The sequence below is a fragment of the Arvicanthis niloticus genome, chromosome 3 (assembly GCF_011762505.2).
Source record: "Arvicanthis niloticus isolate mArvNil1 chromosome 3, mArvNil1.pat.X, whole genome shotgun sequence".
Taxonomy (NCBI): Eukaryota; Metazoa; Chordata; class Mammalia; order Rodentia; family Muridae; genus Arvicanthis; species Arvicanthis niloticus.
In genome coordinates this window covers 115,013,001-115,034,173 of record NC_047660.1, presented here as the reverse complement: position 1 = coordinate 115,034,173, position 21,173 = coordinate 115,013,001, and the positions used below count along the sequence as shown (strand labels likewise).

Below are 21,173 nucleotides of genomic sequence, written 5' to 3'. Positions count from 1 at the left end.
GGGTCTTAATGTAGTCTCTGGGGATCAAACTAAACTCCTTAGAATTATAAGGCATATTTTTTTCAACTAAACTATCTCTACAGACAGTGCTTTTGTTAAAATAATCATTTCACTTTATTGAAGTTTGCATCTTCAAGAATTTGTCACAAAGCAGAAAATGGTGCTGGACATGGTGGTGTGTACCACTAAGTTCAGCACTCAAAATGCAGAAGCAGAAGCATCTGCTTCATTGCCAACCCAAGTTACATAGCAATATTCTGTTTAAAACTAAATGGAAAACAAAGATGTACGCAGCAGTTTGATGTTACTAGACTTAAGGGATATCACACACATGTATATGCTGCCTTGATGTAAACAGAAACAAACAAAAATAGCACACCTTTTCAAAATATCAGAAGAGAATGAAGATGAGCTTCCTCCCACTTAATACATACCTGAGTTCCTCCTTAATTTGGGAAGCAACATTTCAAAGAAATTCTCTATGTGAAAAATGGAAGTTCACACCAGATTAAGAATGAAGAAACTATGCACCCTTCATCACTTATTGATGAAGAAAATCAATCAAATAAATGCATATGCTCATGAACAAATGCAGAGAAAATAGTCAGACATCTCTAGAGGAGCCAGTCTCTTTTGTTGGTATACAAGAAAGCTTCTGATTTGATAAGGATAAAACCTTAAACATCGAAGGAATAATTTATAAGTTTATAAACTGATACACAAATTCTGAACAGCCTTGTGTCTCTGTCCATGAAACCTATGTATTTAAATGTATGTGACTATGCAGTTCATTGTAGAGAATATGACTTGTAGAGGGATGTGCATTTGTAGATAATTGCATTTTTTGAACTGTTCATTGATTATAATTTTCCCTAATATAATTTCAATATCCACTAAGCCAAAACTACTAAATAAATGGTACAAACATGACTCACAAGACTGTGAGAGCTTAAAAAGGGTGAGAGGTTGCTCTTCTTGTGGTGAAATAAGATGTAAAACATAAACTATAAGTTAAACAAATTGAGTAACAGAAAAATAGAAATGATTAAGTCAATTCTTATAAATTAAGAGAAATAGTTATCACAGCATTTGTATGTAAGTGTATCTACAAATACAGACACATAAATACCACAATGTTTGCTATTAAATAATTACTTTTCATTAAAAAGCAAGGAGGGGAATTGTGCTCATAGATAGTTACATTATTACAATTTACTATGGGACCCTCAGTATCATTTGAATAGCTGTACATTAATATAAAATCTGTAAAGATATAACCTATGTATTTCAAAGAGCAAATTAATTATCCCAGTGTCACAGATGAAGACATTAACATTTAAAAATATTAACTAGGTTGTCTCAGGTCACATAGTGAGTTATTATCAAACTCGGTCTTTAAATTACTTTCCAGTCTCTAACACAACTTCATGGATTGGTAGCCTTTAAGTTTGGAGCCACAAACAATATGTGTGCAAAGGGACGAAAGGGCCACAGGAACTTAGAATAGTGAAAAAGATTGTTCCAGAAACTATTTTAAATGCAACACCATTCAGCTCAAATAATCTCATATATTTCTGTTTTCACTCTTGAAATCCAGCTCATTGCTATGCCACATGAATTAACAGTATTGAGAGTGATCATAGCTGGGTAGTGGTGGCGCACGCCTTTAATCCCAGCACTTGGGAGGCAGAGGCAGGTAGATTTCTGAGTTCGAGGCCAGCCTGGTCTACAGAGTGAGTTCCAGGACAGCCAAGACTACACAGAGAAACCCTGTCTTGAAAAATAAAGCAAAAACAAACAAACAAACAAAAACAGAGAGAGTGATCATAATGAAAACTTAGGTGTCACTCCAATTCTCTCCATGTTTGCTGCTAAAGCCTTTGTATAACGTAGGCACATACATGTGAACATATGTGACTTCATAGCATCTAACATATAAGTGGTTTCAACTTGAAAATTTTATAAAGGAGGCTAGGGGACCTAATGAGGACTAATCTGTAAGTCTACATTTAAGTAATTGCAACAACAGATAGTGATTATAGGACCCACACTACATATATATGACTTAGGTATATAATGAAGAATGCTTTTAAAATATAGTGTTTTTTCTTTTAATTTAACCTGCTCACACATTGTTACTGCTACCCAGGGTCCACTAGAATGACTTGATAGTCTGTTAAAAACTTGCAACCAGTATTGGTCCACAACAGGGCTGCCTTGTCTGGTCTCATTGGGAGAAGATGCACCTAATATGGCAGAGACTTGATACCAGGGTGGGGAGATACCAGGAGTGGGACGAGCCCCCTCTCCTAGTTGAAGGGGAGAAACTCAGTGAGAGGGGAACCTGGAATAGAGAGTACTTGGGAGGAAAGTTAATTAATTAATTAATTAATTAATGAAGAAAAAACAATGCTCAGCTGAGTGCACAGAGATCAAATCAGTAAACTGTAAAACACAACCAGACTTCTCCTTGTATACCTATTCTACAGCAAATTATTCTTGTAGTTATTTCACAAACATAAATCTACTGGAAAGAACTTGTCTAAATTAGGATCACAGGGACCACAAAATCATTGGACCACAGTATTCATTACTATTTTTCTCATTATAACTCATTATGCTATCATCATGGAAGTCATTTATTTGTTGTACCTTTTTCTTAGAACACTAAGACATCAGGCACGTGGACGGAAGATACAAAACCAAAAGCATCTCAAAGGAACTCATGACATGAAGAACATTTGTCACATTCCATGGCATGGTAGCATCTCCCTTTTTATGCAAGAATATCCACAGGAAAGGCGAAATCTCATGTATTATAATTCTGCCGCCCAAACCCTTGGCATGACACACAGCAAGATCTTCCAAGGAGACTGCATTATCATCTGTATCATAGTTCAGATAAAGGTACCTACTATAGTTAGACAGAAATCATGCTCTTCCTTCAAATCTATGAAGAATGTCATAATAATATTGTAACCAATAGTAGTTTGTTGTCATGTTCTTCAGGTAAATTATTGCCTCACTGTTTAACATGTTAAATATGTTTAAGTAATTAGTACACTGTAATTTGTTTCTTAATTTTACAATGGCTCCAGAAACTATACATTCAAAAAGGGGAAAATAGAAAATAATTGAAATCAATACGAGGACTTATAGACAGACAAAGTTATTAGTAAATACAAGAGTTTTAATTAAAGATACTGGCTCCTAACAAAGGTTTGCTGCTCTCCTGATTGATCAGGGGTGCTGACTCAGTTCTTTGCCACTCCACATTAACTCCCTCCGTGCTTTCTCAGTTCTAATTAGAAATTTACCACATTGGCACCTTCCTTTAAATAATATTGTTCTGCAAAGACTGTAAACACCATTATACTATGATAAATTATATGTTTATGCATGCACACAAGTTTATTATCTCACAATTTGAGTCTCACAATTTACAGATTTTTTCCTTCAGATTTTCATGGAGAGAGAAATACAACTTAATTTTTAGTGTTTAGTTTTTGTGACTATATTTGGAGAAAAATCGTTGAGTAATACATAGTTAATAAAATTAAATATTCCATTTGATGCTGTCATAGGTATATTTAAAAGCAAATATGAGACGTCCTATATATAATACTTTCCTTTATTAAGAATGAATGAAACACAATGACTTTTTTTTACCATTTTCAACAATGTTTCAATACATTGTAACTGTAAAAGTGATTTTCATATTTCTAAGCATAATAAACTACGAAGAAACTTGTTAAACTTTCAGTTTTCTTAAGATCTTCATAGAAACAATAAAAACTATAAAATTCTGTATGAAAAACTTAAAGAAATACCAAATTAAGAATTTTCTATAACATATTGAATTTTTATTTAAGAAATGAAATGGAAGTGGTAATTTTCAGTTACTAAAAAGTCTTAGCTTAAATTAATTTAATGACAAATGGACAAAAGTATCCTGTCTGTTTAGTCCAGTAGCTGAAACACATGTTTTCTTTTCAATTTTTATACTGTAATACTTCAATACAGAAAAAAAAAAAACACTTTTTTTTTCTATCGCTAACTACATATATTTTCCAACTTGTTTCTAGGTAAGAAGTGACATTTGAAAAACAACTTAGAAGATGGAAAATTGGGTATCAGAGGTTATCTCCTTAAAAAATTCTAATTATCCAATCTGCAACTGAAGACAATTATGACTACTTTAATGCAAAATAGATGCGTAGGTTGGGAAAAATCAAATGGTAATATTTTAAGGTATGCATTTTCTCTTTTCTCACTCAAAATGCAGTGGCTAAGTGAGCTGACATTGGGTCTGGTAGGACAAAAGGTAAGTGTAAAATGAAATCGCCACCCTTCTTGATAATAGGATCCCAGAGAGAGCTGGCCTCAATCTGTGACTAGAGATAACAAAGGACATGCAGTATCTATTTTAAATGAGATAAGTACACTTCATACATCTTACAGGGACAGAGATATCATTGTTCCTTTAATCATTAGTATTTATTTCTTAAAGCTTAGTCTCCTTCACACCTACACCTATACAACTCAGACCTCAGAATTCAGTTCTTGTGAATAGACAGAGTTGTCATTCTTCCCAGCAAGCTTACTAAATAATACTTCCATAAGCTTCAGCCTTCACACAGCAGATAAGTTTGTCTCCCCTGACATGACTACATTAATCCACTGAATCAATTTACTTAAGCTGTGCTGTGGAGCAAGGCAGGCACGATTTAACTGAGCTTAAAAAGTCCTTTCAAGTTGGAGTTGCTGCTGCACATGTAAGGCATCTCTTAGTATCCCAGCCTAAGTTCTGTTTGACCCTTTGCAGTGATGCGAGGAGGAACATTCTTGTTAGGTTTCTAGGGTCAGCATGCTCTCGCATTAAAAAAGGATTTAAGGAGCACAAATTTGGGTTGTTCAGAAAACCAGGCTCTTGGGTAAATCAGAGCAGAGCACTTAGTAAGATTGTACAAGCATCATTTACTTACATTAATATTTATAAATTCCCTTAGCAGGGCTAAGATTTCTTAAAATTTTCTGTTTAGAAACAAATCTTCTAATAAAGAATGCTCATAAAATACAAACTGGTTCCGGTTTATAATCTGAACAACAGGAAATGTTACTGAGGACATACTTACATTACTCAACATGCCTTCAAATCAACTCTGACTCATAACCCAGTGCATAGAATTACTAGTATAGTAAAACTAAAAACACACATAATTCTAAACTGAAAATATAAATAATAATTCCTGAAAGCTGGACTAATAATCCTTTGTGTATAATAAGCTACCAATAAATTCTCCCCGAACTTACATTTTGTGAACTCTAGTTTAACACAGCAGTAAAGTTTCCCACTGTTTTGGAAACCCTAAAGCTTTTCTCTCAAGGATACCATCATGTGCTGACATCTTTGTTTTCTGTGACTCCGTATACAGACAATGTCAGCTCTCATCACTCCCCTGCTTCATCTCACTCAACAACTGCATCATCACTATGAACCTCTCCCAGAGCTGAGCCATTTGTCTTACTGTGAGTTCTTATCATTTAGCTATACAGGACAACTTCTAGTCATACCAACCAGGAGGCACATCCATGGGATTTTAATGGACAGGAAAAGGAATGAAATATTATCCTAACTTTAATTTCCTGAACGAAGATGAAGGAAACTTTAATAGTTGTCCTTCCTTTCCTAATATTTTGAAATTCTGAAAAAAATCCATAATAGATATAAGGGAATGTTTGATAAAATAAAGAAAAGAAAATAGAAAAAAAAACTAATTACCTCTAGGGAATCTCTCACCAAAAGTAATTCACTTTAGCCACAGGGAAAGAAGTAATTTGTAAATTATGAGACTACATCTTGCACATATAAAAATGTATATTTATTGTGGTCAAACAGTTAAGGAGAATATTAAGAAAAGCTTCAACAAATATTGTGAATTCTGTGAAATTCATTGTCAGTCACATTAGTTCACAGAGGAGCCACAGAGGAAAAATCTAAGGGGAGACTAGAATTCTGGGTTGTCTGTAATTCACCTCTATGAAAGCTCTGGGGAGTTTCTCATCCCTACAGAATCTTCCACAAAGTCTAATTATCACTGAAATGTGAAATTATTTTTATAATTATAAAATTTGGGCCTTATGATGCTTATGTGTCTGAGTATTTTCAAAATATAATTTGCTCTGCTCCATAAATATGTATAAGTAGTTTACCTGTTAAGTAACTCAAGGAAAGAGGAGAAAGATCTGCATGAAAGGCAAGGGCAGACTGTCCCCACTTCACCCAGTCCTGTTTCTCATTCCTTGCTCAGGACAGCAGATGTCTGTAGACATCTCCAGGCTAGACTGAGCTGTAGAGTTTATCTCCAAAACCTTTCATTCACTTATCATGGAAAACTGCTTCTAACACACTTCCTTCAATTCCTATACTACTGACTATCACTCATTCGGTCCTTAGTCTATGTCCTAAAATGCTTAAGCATTCCATTTTTTTCTCTAGAACTCAGAATAAGCATTTCAATTTTATAGACATGGGAACTGAAATTTAAATGGAGTTGCTTACATGTGGCGGGAAGCAAAACATCTGTGATTTCCATCACATGATTGCTTTCTGATCTAACCCACCATTGTAGTGCCCTCTGCAATGTGGTGTAGAGACAGAACAATCTTCAGACTCAAATTCAGAGGCTGGAACTCAATATCAGCTATATAAATATGGCAACCTCTGCCTTATAGAAAAAGATCATTGTACTCCTTAATTTGCAAGAAATTTATCTTCAAAACATTTAAAATGAAACATTTTACAATCTATTGCATTCTAAGATAATATATATAGTATACTAAAATTTCTATTAAGTGAGTTCATTGACATTTACAACAAGATAGTGGTTTGTTTTTATATATTAATTATTTAATACAAGCTAAAACCTGTTGCAAATGTACTGTTTTGTCACGAGATAGAAAAACATGCATTGGCACATACTTACCCTGGCAGCAGTAATCATTACAAAAAAATGTGATCCTGTGTTAGTGAACTTTGTCAATGTACAAGCATACAAGCCTGTGATCCTACAAGTGCCACATCTAAGAACTAATACTACCAAAATTCATGCATATATGCATGGACAGTAAAGGTCTGGTTGAAGAAGCTCTATATAGGGGGAGGATAAATACATATTGTTGAAGAAAGAAGTAATAAAATCAAGAGGTAGTTTAAATGAGACAGAGGAAGGGAGAGCATTATAGAGGGAGTCAGAGGGAACAGATAGAAATATTCCTTAGAATTTTTGAAAAAGACACAGGGAAACATTTACTCTGTGTGTGTGTGTGTGTGTGTGTGTGTGTTTCTGTCTGTCTGTCTGTCTGTCTGTCTGTCTGTCGTCTGTCTATGTGTACAGTTTAAATGAAGTTATGCCTATTGGGTTGACAATACTCTACAATAGAGTATTACTGTATTACCTAACAAAATCCCCAGTGCCATGCATGAAAAATCTCCTTCTAAATTATTGGCTCAGAGTGCTTAAGAGACTCCCCAAATAATAAGGGCTATTGAGTAGCTCTTGGCTGCCTCCCAGAACTTTAAAATGAAAACCCTATTGCTGAAGACACCACAAATTTCAGACACAATATTTGAAGGAATTGAGCTCCCATTGTATATAAGGTATGTGAAGGATTATCTCCCATAGTATGTAAGATATTATGCAGGCTTCAAGAAAGGAAAGAACTGACCTAAACTCCTGAAAAACCTCCAAACCAGAACTAGGAATAGCATGGCAATAAATCCTCAAGGTACAATCATGGCACTTATATCTTAGGGGTAACAAATGGCTGTTTAATTTAATATAGGCCATTATTAGGAAGCCTGGTACTGGAATCCTAACTAACTACTTAGTCATGACTGGTAAGGTCAAGGGACAAAGAAGTGACTCTACAACAATTTTCTACGTGTAATTCCTTCATTCTAAATACCTATTACACCAACTCGTAAGTGTAGCTCTCACCAACCAAAGATACTTCTTTTTGTACCAGAGACCATTTTATATATCCACAACTGTAAAAATTTAGACAACAATTGTCTGTGAGTTGTCTAGTTTCACTTGATAATTTACAAGACCATCACTACAATGAAAACTCAGAGAATATTGTAGAAGAGGGGGATGAGCAATTCTAAGAGCTGAAAGTTCGGGGTGTATTCCACAAGGTAGTGTCTTTTGTGCATGATAGGAAAAGTATACAGATGAAATCTCCAAAGTATGGGTGCCTATACAAGACCTTCACAATGTCAATAACACAAGTTGACATGTTATTATGGATTGGGGAATTTTTACAAGACACCAATCCTAGACAAATTGCTACTGGTAATGGCTGCTGAGAGATGGAATGTCAGTCTCTCTAATAAGTCCTCAATAGATTACCCATTCCCAAGTGATCAGCATCAAGTAAATACATATACAAACAACACTAAAGGCACACAAAGGCTACAGATATACACATATACATATGTGTACATATAGTATATGTGTGTGTATGTGTGTGTACATAAAATGTATAAAACGATACTTAAAACATGAATTCAAGGAGCTCTCAGAAACACAGGAGCAGTTGGGGGAAAGTGAAAACAGGGTAGAGATGATGTAAGTACAGTACTGATTTATGGATTTCTCAAAAACTAAAACAAAAACCCCAATACACTCAAATCTCTGAATCAAAGAAGGTACAGATTTTGAAAAACTAAATCCATGTACTAGAAAGTGATAAGTTCATAAAATTCATAGAGAATCAGAATATGAAGGACTTAGTATAGTATTTGTTAGATAATCCATCTTTGAATTAATATATAGATCAAACAGAGTTTACAAGTAAGATATAAAGTCAAGTTGTATATTATAGTTTGTATTGGATAGGTTCTAAAACTCATGATACTAATGACATGTTCCCCAATTCACAGTGCCATTTGAAAACAATGGACACTATAAAAAGTGAGGACAGTTTGATTATTAGAGGAATACTCCTCATGGGGATTATTTGATTATCACTTCTTTTTGTATATACCTTCTCTTCAATGTATCATCAGATTTTTCTCCCCCTTATCCTCCATGCCATGAGATGCTACCTGGCAATATGCCCATGGTCAACAGGCCCAATCATCCAATGACCAAAATGTTCAAAGCTGCAAGCCAGAATAAACTTTTATCCTTGTAAGTATATCATTTTACAGGCATGTCTTACAGTGACCGAAAGCTAATGAACACATAGATAACATAATAAGCTGTTGTGAGTAAAAATGTAAAGACATGCATCTTTTACCTACAGAAGTTGTTTTCTGAAGAGCACAACGAATGCTAGTGGCTGACTGAACGAAAGTGGCACAGGTGATAGATAATTTTATTATTCTGCTTGTATTTCTTCAACTTTAACTATTAAGATATATATATATATATATATATATATATATATATATATATAACTTAAACAATAAATTTAAGAATATTTTGTCTTCGAGGGTATATCCTTTCTGTACTCATTCCATTGATGGCTTATGCTATAAAAATAGGCTTACAGTATAATCATTTCTTTTATGTTTCCTTATTAATACAATGTCATAAACTGAGATAAACATGAACTCTTTAAATTTTTATGTAAAATTATGATATTGTGTAATATTTGCCTGTTTTAAATGTTCAATATTTTTGTCTTCTATGATATCAAAAATATGCATTTCATGTTCTCACCAACCTGTGCTTTATTTTTTAATGTTGGTTTTAATGCATTGGAGGTGGAGTTTATCATTTGTATAGAGTTTTGTTTTTAAAGATATAATAAATTATTTATTCATAAGATTAATGAAATGTCAAGTATATGTTAAGTATAGGAGAAATTTAAGAATGCTAAAAATATTGTGTATGCGTTTAGAGCTGGTGATCAAACCAGGGTTTCATGCATACATAGCAAAGACCCTAAGGACAAAATTCATTTCCCAGCCCCTCACCTTTGTAATGGCATACTTTGTTTCTGTTGTCTGATGACAGTATAATGCTCAGAATAGTTAAAGACTGAATCAAGAAACTACAGTTTCCATTAGTGTGAACATATAAACACACACACAATTAAATTAAATGCTACAAGAAAGCATAATCTAAGAGTAAGTTTTGTTGGTAACAGTAGTGATGGTAATTACTTTAGTCATATTGTCTACATGTATGTGCCACATTGGGTCTTAAAACAAACAGGCACAGGTTCCTTCTCATTGTTTTGTTTTTGTAATCCATGAATGAGAATATAAGTACTTAAGAAATTTAATTAAACATGAGTTTACTTGAAATTGATTCAATATAATTTTTTATGTATTTAAATCTCCTAATTCACTGATACACAGAATTTAAAGTCAGATATAATGTCATGACAAATGTGCTATGGATGTCATTAGCCAAGAAAACACAAAAAAGTAAGAGAAACAATTATGCACTGTTTTATTAGAAAGCAATCTGACATTAGACTAGAACAAAGAAGTAACTTCAGGCGGGAATCTAAATATTAGGCTAGAACAAGGAAGTAGGCTTCAGACATGAAAATGACTTTGTTCCAGGACAGGAAAGTAGGCTCAGATATTTTGGTTATCCTGATAAGCATTAGAAGCAGTGATTGCAGGAGAGTTCACAAAATTTTGTTTAGTACCTTGCTTTTTCTTTGATTATTTGTGTTTATTGTCTTTCTTGTTCCTTGACTATTTGCATCTATTGTATTGCTAGTTCCTCAAACTACAACTGACTTGAATGCATGCATATAATTAAGATGGTATAAAAGCAAAAAGTAGGAATGGGAATGGAATAGGGTATTTCTAGGGAGGGAAAAGGGGTGGCATCTGAAATGTAAGTAAATAAAATATCCAATAATAAAATAAAATAAAGGCTCTTAATCTAAATTTAAAAAAGGGAAGCAATGTATTAATAGCTTATTCAGATGAAAATAAATAAAGCACATTTCACATTGCTTGTTTTGTGTGTGTGTGTGTTTGTGACCAGAATAGTGAGAAGATTCCATCATAAACTGTGGAAAGTTTTAAGCCTTCTACTTTTCACTATTTCACACTTACAGGTCTGGCAGTGATTTTCTGTGGGTCCCCAGCATCGGCCAGTGCAAGACTTATGGCATCTTCCACCTGCACAGAAGGAAGAAGGAGGGAAAAGATCAAGTTCACTATATCTTTTCACTCTTGTATCTTCTTAACAAAATACTCTTGTATAGGATGAGGCTTTTGTGCCATGCTAGAGTTGAGACATAATCCCCCCAATCTGTTCATTTATACGAATGTTTTTTGTGTCAAAAACTGAAGCTGTGTCCTGACACATGAAATTTTCTTACATTTTATGTGAAAATGAAATAAACAAAGATTTCATCTTTTAAACAAGCAAATATGCTTTCATTTGATTAGTGGGCATTGCTGTTTAATTAATCTATCTACTTGATGTAACTACCAAAGCTCACAACTAACACTAAAAATTAAGAAACAATAGTTTGAGGGAAGAAGCTGAGGTCTATGAGAAGAAGAACATATATTCAAGCACATCATAAAACATCAAACTTAGAGGTAAAATCATGGAAATAAAAAGTGCAAAGTTCTAGGAAGCTAATTGTCAGTTGTTTAATATATAGCTCTAAAATGTTGTTGTTGTCTGACTTTTCAGATGGAATCCTATAAGAACTAAGGTAAAAGTTTCAACTATATGTGTTTGCCTTAGTGGGCATAGCTGTTCCACACAGAGATACCCAGGAAGACATAAAAGAAACAGATTAACTGAGGAAACCACATGAAATGACTTCTCTTGAAACTTATTTCTGAATTTCACTCCAAACCTCAGTGCACCACTGATTTCTCTTTAAAATTAAGCATCCATGAAGAGCTTTTACTAAAGCCTTTCCAAAGACAGATTCTTAAGAATTTTGTTAATTTTATATCATTAACTACAAATTCGACATCATTAACCAGGAAAACTACATCTTAAAAATATTAGTTACACCAAATATCACAGTCCTCCATTGAGTCACACTTTTAAATCTTTAACTGAGAGTTCTTACTACTTAGCGGTTTTCCCTGTCTAACAAGAGTGCCAAAGATAACCTACAAAGATCAACAACTCTCAATGATAAATGAGACATGACTGACAATTCCTTTGCCTGAACTTTAGACTACATGGGAGTCTATTTTTGGAAGTGATAAAAACAATGTCCAACCTCACGTAATGTTTAGGCTCTCAAGTCTAGGTACCTTTTGAAAAGTAAGAGAGTAGTCTTTTGCCAAACAGAGTTTATTTAAAGCAAGCATTATTGAGATACAGCTACCGACATTATTACTGTGTGGTAGCCTGTCATTCTGCCATCTGCCTGTTTGGATCTAAACACATTACATCCACACAATGCAAACTCATTCTTCCTTCCAGGAAAAGAATTCCATCTGGACCAAACAATGCAATTTTAATCAGTGATAATGATAATTATTATTAAAAACTCACTGGAGTTCCTTTGTAACAAATTAATAAACCTAAATAAATCTTATTTAGACCAGCGGAAATTAGAGAGGACTGTGAGCTAGAATAAGAAGCAGTGAAAACTTTTTTGAGGACATACTTTTTATGAGAAAGTAGATTCACTAAGAACTTTTCGACTAATCCATTAAGTGGACTGAAGATCCACTGTTAATTGAAGATAAATGTTAATTGAAGAGTAGAGATAATCTATCTTTTAATCTATGACTTCTTTACTTGTGTTTGGAATAATAAAATATTTAACTTTGCTCTTCACAGCTGGAATGTTACTTATTTAAAATATAAAAATCAAAAGAAAATAGAAAAAAATAGCAAACAATCAGTAAGAGTCACTTTAATATTCTATTCACTTTTGGTTGACATGAAATTTTTTTTTTAAGTTTTAGTTACTAACGTGAGATTTGTTTCCAGAGTCAGTATGTTACACACATAAATAAGGACATTATTTACTTATATATTCCAAATACACTTAAAGTTTTCAGAGTGAAATATTACCGAAAATAATGTCTGTAGTTTTTGTCATGCAATCAGGACAGAGCTCAACTACTTTCAAACATGTTATATAGTATAGGCCCAAAGAGATGTAAATAATTTTATCTTGTTTGCTTTCTCATTGTGAAATTTCAGTTGGTTGTCTTCATTTTCATTCATACTTGTCAAACTCTCCTATAACTCTGGAAGGGATGCTACCACTAGAAGCTTCTCTAGGACTGCCCATCTTTGGTACCATCAGTGCTCTTTGCTAAATGTGAGCTGCTGGTTCCCACAGTTACAACTGCCTGGACCTTATATGTCAGCTTTTTAATCACACTAGGGAGGTTTACTTACTTGGAGTCTGCTTTTACAGAGGGTCAGCCTCTCCTAACTTGTTTTCCTATTGTTGAAGAGCTTATACCTTTATCTGTCCAGAGAGTACGCCACATTGTGACCTTTAAAGTACAGACCAACATTATTTGTACTATGTTAGTTTCTACAATACAGTCAGTGTCACCATATGTAACCAAGTTGCTACACAGACTTCTTCTGGTAGTAACCATTTGCTATGTCTTTATCCTCTACCTGATTTGATTCTTGTAGGTATCTGGACAGTGTGTAGATATGTATAGTTAAATGTTTTTAAGTATGTGTATAAGCATCATGTTGTGATGTATATTTCTAGTATTTCCAGTAGAGGTATAGGCAGTAGATTCTGGACACAGGACTGGGCTATATAAAGCCTTGTCTCAAAATGTAACAATAACACCAGCACTAAAGAAAAACCCCAAATAAGAACAAAATATCCCAATTGCAATTACTATTACAATTTTTATTATATATAGCCATCAAAGATGTAGTGTTGTAAAGAGTTTCTATAATAACTATGAATTTAGCGCGGTACGCAATTAACCAATAAAACTCCTTGCCAGCTCCCCTTCTTTACTCTATTCCTACGAACTGCATATGAACCCTATTTTCCTATATATGGAGTATTGGATAAAGTATCAATGGTAAAAATATTTAATGAAAACAGACAGGACTATCAATTTCATGAACTCTAAAATTAACTCAGGTGTGTTTTGAAATGGAAAATTTTGATTCCCTGGATTTAGAGGTTTCTCTCTGTATGAGTCAAAGAATAATTCAATAAATTTAATTTTTTTATTGCATATGCTTGTACTATTCTTCTTAATAATTATATCATAGAGGGTCATTTCAAAATACGCTTTTTTTCAAATACGTTCTTTCATATTTAACCCTGATTTGTATTTTTATTGAAAATTGATTTTGCTCTCACATAATGTATACTAATTACTGTTTTGCTTCCCTCTAACTCTCCCAGTTTCTCTCCACCTTCCCTCCCATCCAAATCCATCTTCTTTTTCTCTCTCATTGGAAAACAGACAGACTTTTAAGGCATAATAATAAACATAACAAAATATAATAATATGTAATACAAATAAAAGCTAATGCATAAGAATAGAACAAAATGAACAACCAGAAGAAAAAGTACCTAAGACAGAACTAGTGAAACAGATATAGATGGAGAGACCCACTTGTTCACACTCTGAAATCCCTGAAAACATTAAGTTGGAACCCATAATATATGTGTATATATTATAACTTATACATAACACATTATACTATAAACTACCTACTGCCTATTATAGACCGCATAGTGCATACTACACTTTACATATTACATGTTATATATTATATAAATATATTATATTACATATTATATTAGGTATTACATATATATATATTATAACACATATATTTGATACATCATGGAAACATCATATATATGCATATATACATATATATATAAACATATGTATACACATATACATACACATAGTAGATACACACATACATATATACATGCAAACCCACATACACACAAAGAGAGACACACACACAGAGACAGAGAGAGAGAGAGACAGAGAGAGAGAAAGTCCTGCAGATAAATAAAAAATTAAAAAATAACATAAAATTCAACAACAGCAGCAACAACAACAGCAGCACCTTGTTACAACTCTAGATAAGAAACCTCAAAAAATGCAGTTGAATTAACTTTCTGTTTACATTATACTATGGTCATTCAGTTTACTCTTAGTTGCTTTCCCAGTGAGACTCCCTTCAAGAAGACTAAATTTTAATTTGCAAATGGTTACCAAGTATAGATAACTCCTGGGTTTGCAGTAAGGCCTTTTGTCCATTTCTCTTTATGACACAGACTGCTGCAAACCTTTGCAGTCCCTACATATTGTGCCCCTGTCTCTGTGAGTTTAGATGTATGTTAATCCGGTTGGTTTACAGGGCCTTGTTTTCATGGTGTCCTCTATCTCCTCAGGCTCTTACTTCCTCTGTTTTCTCAGGTAATTTTGGTGTCTTTGTGTGGTTTGGTTTGGTTTGGTTTGGTTTGGTTTGGTTTAGTTTAGTTTGGAGGGAGAAATTTGATGGAGACAACCAGTTTAGGACTGAGTCCCCTGAGGTTTCTCACTCTCTGCATAATGTCTCTCTGTAGGTCTCTTTATTTCTTCTCATTCTTTGCTCCAGGAGCAAGCTTCTCTGATGATATCTGAGAAAAATACTGATCTTTATTTTAGCAAAATGTTATCAGGAGTCATTTACTACATTATTTTAGTAGAACTATAATATTAGGTTTCACACTACATCCCTAAGCTATCAAGTCTCTGATCCTTGGTTGCTTAGGCAGTGCTGGCTACAGTTTCCAACTTCTGGAGTTGGTCTTAAGGCCAATCAGATATTGGTTGACCACATTTACAAGCTTTGTTTCACCAATGCACTATCATATCATGTAGTCAGGACACCACTGTTAATCAAATTTTTAACAATTTCACTCACGATGATTTTAGAGCCTAGAATAGAAAGTTCATGCAATGTCCGGTGAAATGGCAAAATGCTATGTGTCTGCCATGTTGATCCTTCCTCACATTCTCTATAAGGAGACAGATAGCCGGAAGATTTTTGGCGAGATAGAGGAAGTGGTGATCCCTGTTTATCTCTCAAAAACCACACAAGTTCAGTAACTTACTTGAAATACATTTCCTTCCTTCTATTCCCAGGTACAAGAATTTCACCAGTCATGAATTCCAGTGCAATAAGCAGTCAAAAAATTATATCTATTCCTAGTCCTTTATTGTGATCTAGTTTTATAAAATACTCCAAGGAGTATTGCTTTTAAATGAGTTCATTAAAGAGAAAAAAATGTCAGATCCTAGACTAAATAAAGAGGAAAATTATATCATGAATTTGCCATCAGTATCAAAACCTATCCATACACATCTCAAGAAAACATAGCTGTTCTCCACTGTTTAGTTTAATAATTTTATTTTTGTGATGAAGCAAAGAGTTTTATTTACTGGCGTTGTTGAAAACAGATTTTTTTTTTCCGTGCAGTGTATCTGATGACAGTTTCTCTTTACTCTATTCTTCCCAGGTTCTCCCCATTTCTTGACCACCTACCTCTCTCTCCTATTAGAAAACAAATAAAGAGAAAGAGAAGAGCCCAAAAGAGGGCACATGAAATGCATATCCAGTCATTCTCCAATGTGGGAATCCTATAGAAACACTAAAAATTAAAGTGTAAGCTGCAATACATACACAAAAGACCTTTAGGATAATATATTACAATTGAAATTAGAAATTAGATAAAATTTTAAAAATTGTGTTCCCAGAATGACTCCCTTTGTAGAAACTAAATTTTATTTCCAAGTGATTATCATCTGAGTAGCTTCTGGTACTGGAATAAGGGTATGTGTCTACTTCTCCTTTCAGCTCTACAGCCCCATGTAGTGCAGACCCATGCAGATCCAGTGCATGCTGCTTCAATCTTTGTGAGTAATGTGTGCATCAATCCTATTGATTTATAGGGGCTTCCTTGATGTCCTTCATCTCCTTTGGCTCTTATACTCTTTTTGCCTCTTCCACATATCCCCTGATCTCTGAATGGAGGAACTGATGGAGAAATTTAATTTAAGACTAAGATTTTACTCTCTGCTTATTGTCTGTCTGTAGGTCATTGTATTTGTTATCATCTGCTGTGGGAAGTAGAATCTCTGCTGATGACTGAGTAATCTATGAGTATAAAAGAATATGAAAATTCGTTTAAAGCTGTATAAGAAATATGCCATTATTATACACATACACACATACACACAAGTACATACACACACAAATCTGATGTTTTTATAATGGCTTAGTGATATCAATTATTTAAATTAATATCTTCTGTAATTTCAGTCAACCAAAGATATGAAATAAAAATTTCAAAACACTTCTATTTCATATGTGTGTGTGTGTATATTAAAATAAATTATCCTACATCAGTATTATTTTAATTTACACATAATTAATTTGCTTTCATGATACATGATTTATCATGGAAGATAGCAAAAGTGACTAAGGACTTTTATCTTTTATACTGGTCCAGCAGATGGTATTAGAATTGTAGCTTTCACGTGTTCTTTTAGGGAACTAGAGTCCTTGAACATCTTTTATGCTTTAAGAGTCATAAATTCATGCTACAAGTTTTGCCTGTTGTGTGAATGCCTGGCAGGAGAGATGGGATTCAATATCTACCCCATAATGTTCTCTGCAAGTAATACAGCTAGACAGCTGAAGAGTCACAAAATATGAAGCCACTGGCAGGCATAAAGGATTATGTCCTCAAACTGCCTCTAGCTAAAGGCAATGCAGGCACAGCCTCAGATTGTTTCATAGTCCTTTAGAAAACTGGAAGCCTTGACCTTCTTTAAAAGACTTCTGTGAAAAAAAAATAAGGAAAAATTATATAATTCAAAACATGAAAGAAGAAAGTTCATTGAAAATCTATGTTGAATCAGTCTCTATTATTAGTGTAGGAAAGAAAAACAAGTTCATGCCCCACCTTACAGGAGATTTCAATAACCCCAAAAACCAACAGAGAAAAAGGCCATGGCTATTATAGCTTCAGTATTTTATATATATAAATAATAGCGAGGATTTTGAAATACAGAGAATGGGCTTCCTCAATTTGATTCCAAGGCTAGATTTTCTAGTGAAGAAGTGAAAGTAATGAGATGTTTATACTCACGGACTGACCTAATACATTTTCAGCATTCTGGATGAACACTGCTTAGGGGGGCAATAATGTAGGGTACATTGAAATTATTTACATGAGTATTACAGCCGTGGTGTGAGTTTGTATCATGTTCGTTGCTGACTTCTAATCCCCTGGATTTGACGTAGCCAAAGGCTTCATAAATTTGGATTAAGCCTTGGAGATACTGAAATGATACAGTTTGCTAACAATGGGTTTTGGATTATGGTTTCATAAAGTCAGGGCTTAGCCTTAGTAGCCTGTGTGAGATGTTTATGTCATTGTGGCACAAGGCACTGAAAACCATGTTTTCATAAAGCAATACTACATATTCACATCTTGTTGGTTCCTAAGGGACAGGGTGAAGTATTTGTGACTGGGCATTTCTCTCTACGCACTGTTAGCATCTTGGTCACATTTTTGATTAATATTATTAGTTGAAATGTGATTAAATGCTGGATTTCTATTCCTTCAGCTTTATAGATTGTAAAATAAAAATCTATTCGTCTGTCTAATATTCTTGTGTTGTCTTTCTGATTTATAGGATATTACAATCTTTTTCTTTACCCCTATAGCAGTAAAACTTACATATATTATCAAATTTTAATAAGCAGAAGATCTTTATGTGTAGTAAAATCACAATGTGATTCCAGAAAATGACGTACTTGTACAAATTAATTACATTTCTGTTATTTGCAGTTGCTCCATTTTATGATTTAAGTATGTTCTATTCACTTACATGAGATCTCTTCGACATCTATTGATTATATATTCCAAAATTATGTGTTATAAAAATTGATTGTATTTTTTCTTTCAATTTTCTTCCAATTTTTGTCTCATTATAGCAATCATTTAAGAATTTCCTGTATGTATTTTGATTATAATAACTCATTTCACTCTCCACTAATTTCTTTTCATTTTGTATCTGCTCCCATTCAGTGCCATGGCCTCTATTATTTCTGATTATATAACTTAATGAGTCCAACGTTGTTTCCTGTATATCCACAAGTATAGGAACCCACACTGAACTTGGGAGGCTGATCAGCAATCACAGTCTTAAAGAGAACTCACTCTTCCTCCATTAAAAGCAGTTAACTGTCAGTCAACATCTTATCAGCTAGGTATGAGTTTTATGAGTTACTCCACCTCCATGTATTTGTAAATAACCAGAATTTCTCTGGGTTCATAAGTACAGGATTTCTGGCATATGCAGAAGTTAGATGTACCCTGGTCCTCCCTGATCTGTGGCTCTTACATTTTTTCTGAACTTGATTTCATGATGCTTTTTGAGCTTAGGCAGTGAAGAGGATATTACACAGACACAGACACACACACACACACACACACACACACACACACACACACACACACACAAACAGCTGAACATTCCACAGACTCTTATGTAATTATGATCCTCTCCTTTTTGATTGACCATTTAACTATCTGAAATTGAATTTCTCCTTTCAATTTCTATCTTGCCTCTAAATTGAAAGTTAATTACTAAACAGAAAATGTAACTTTCATATATTCCTATGGTAAAAATGAGAGAGACAGCTATATCTACTTGGAAGAAAAAATAAGAATTTAAAAAACAAATGCTCTGAGTTTATTTAATGCCACAGTAAATTAAGTAATGAGTTATTCAACTGAAATATTTTAAGTAATATTATTTCTGAAGAAGGGATATGTAATGTCAAAGTTGTTAAACTAGATGTTTAAAAAACTAGATACATTTATATTCTTTAGATAATGATTTAGAATATCATTTATTCTCATATGATGAAAATAGACTTTGAACAGAATTATAAAACCCATGAAATTTGGTCTGAAGTTCTATGTATTTCTTCTGCAGGGACTCAATACCTTACTTCCTGTCAATGGCTACTACAGTACACCATTTCTCTTTAGAATGGCAGCAGGGAGGGAAACTATTGGAAGAACTAATTTTTAACAAGTCAATGTGGCATAAACTTTAAAGGTTTTGCAATTTTTCATTTCTCTTAAGTGCCCCTGAAAATAGAAATCAGTCTGGGAGAAAAATGGCAAAGATACGAGTTAGAGGTACATATGGAAATCAGAACAGAGTAAATTAGTAAATTACCATAATGCCACCTTTCAAAAATCTTATACTTGGATTAAGATAGTGATTTAATTGTTGGGCTAACTTACACCCTGAACTACTTATGATCTATATTCACTATAGACATTGTGTTCTCCATCAGACCATAATGGCCGTATACCTCTCAAAATAAAAGCAATAGCCCTTACTTGGGAATTCAGGATCCTACAATCCTCAGCACCCTCCTCCATGCCCCCATGGTCCTATTTCTTACTCTTCTTCATGGCATAGTTCTATGGGCAGTCTTATTGGGTTTATTCAAGTCTTTATGTTTGGGTGACTAGATCTTCAATTATATGTAACATAATTAAGATACCCATTTTACTCTATTAATTTTTTCTGGTAATGTAGGAGATCAATACACATCATTAATGAAAATGAGTCTTGTTTTGTTTTTTGCTTTGTTTTGTTTTTTGAGACAGGGTTTCTCTGTGTAGCCGTGGCTTTCATGGAACTCTCTCTGTTGACCAGGCTGGCCTCAAACTCAGAAATCCACCTGCCTCTGCCTCACAAGTGCTGGGATTAAAGGCGTGCGCCACCACTGCCCGGCTTAAAATGAGTCTTAATAGAATAATATTAATTTATACTAATATTTTCAGAAGATTTTTGACCTTGTAAAGCAATGGTTTGGATGTCAGAAAGAACTTAAGCATGTCTTTCAACATATCCTCCTTGAAAGTGCTAACCAAGATCTGGAATAGTGTGGATTTCTGGATGAGTGGCACATATATCAGAAAAGTTGAAGAAAGGATTGATGTACTGGCTGGTTTGAACTAATGGGCTGGTGCCTGCAATGTGCCAAAGGTCTCTGAACACATCTATCATATTTGACCTTTTAATCACTGAGGTGGATTAAAGATTTGAAATATGCTTTTTCATATGTAAATGACACAGGCCTAGAAGAGTAACAAATTCCTAATGGAAGTTA

The 21,173-nt window shown here is 33.9% G+C and overlaps 1 protein-coding gene across 1 annotated transcript in view; it reads right to left on the bottom strand.

Moving 5' to 3' along the window:
• Nucleotides 1-21,173, bottom strand: part of Erbb4 (erb-b2 receptor tyrosine kinase 4) — a 988,011-nt gene that overhangs the window by 275,526 nt on the left and 691,312 nt on the right. Inside the window, exons 5-6 of the mRNA XM_076932054.1 lie at nucleotides 11,093-11,158; nucleotides 9,989-10,052 (exon numbers count right to left, since the gene is read on the bottom strand). Coding sequence (XP_076788169.1) covers nucleotides 9,989-10,052; nucleotides 11,093-11,158 — 130 coding nt within the window. The remainder of the gene's footprint in view (nucleotides 1-9,988; nucleotides 10,053-11,092; nucleotides 11,159-21,173) is intronic.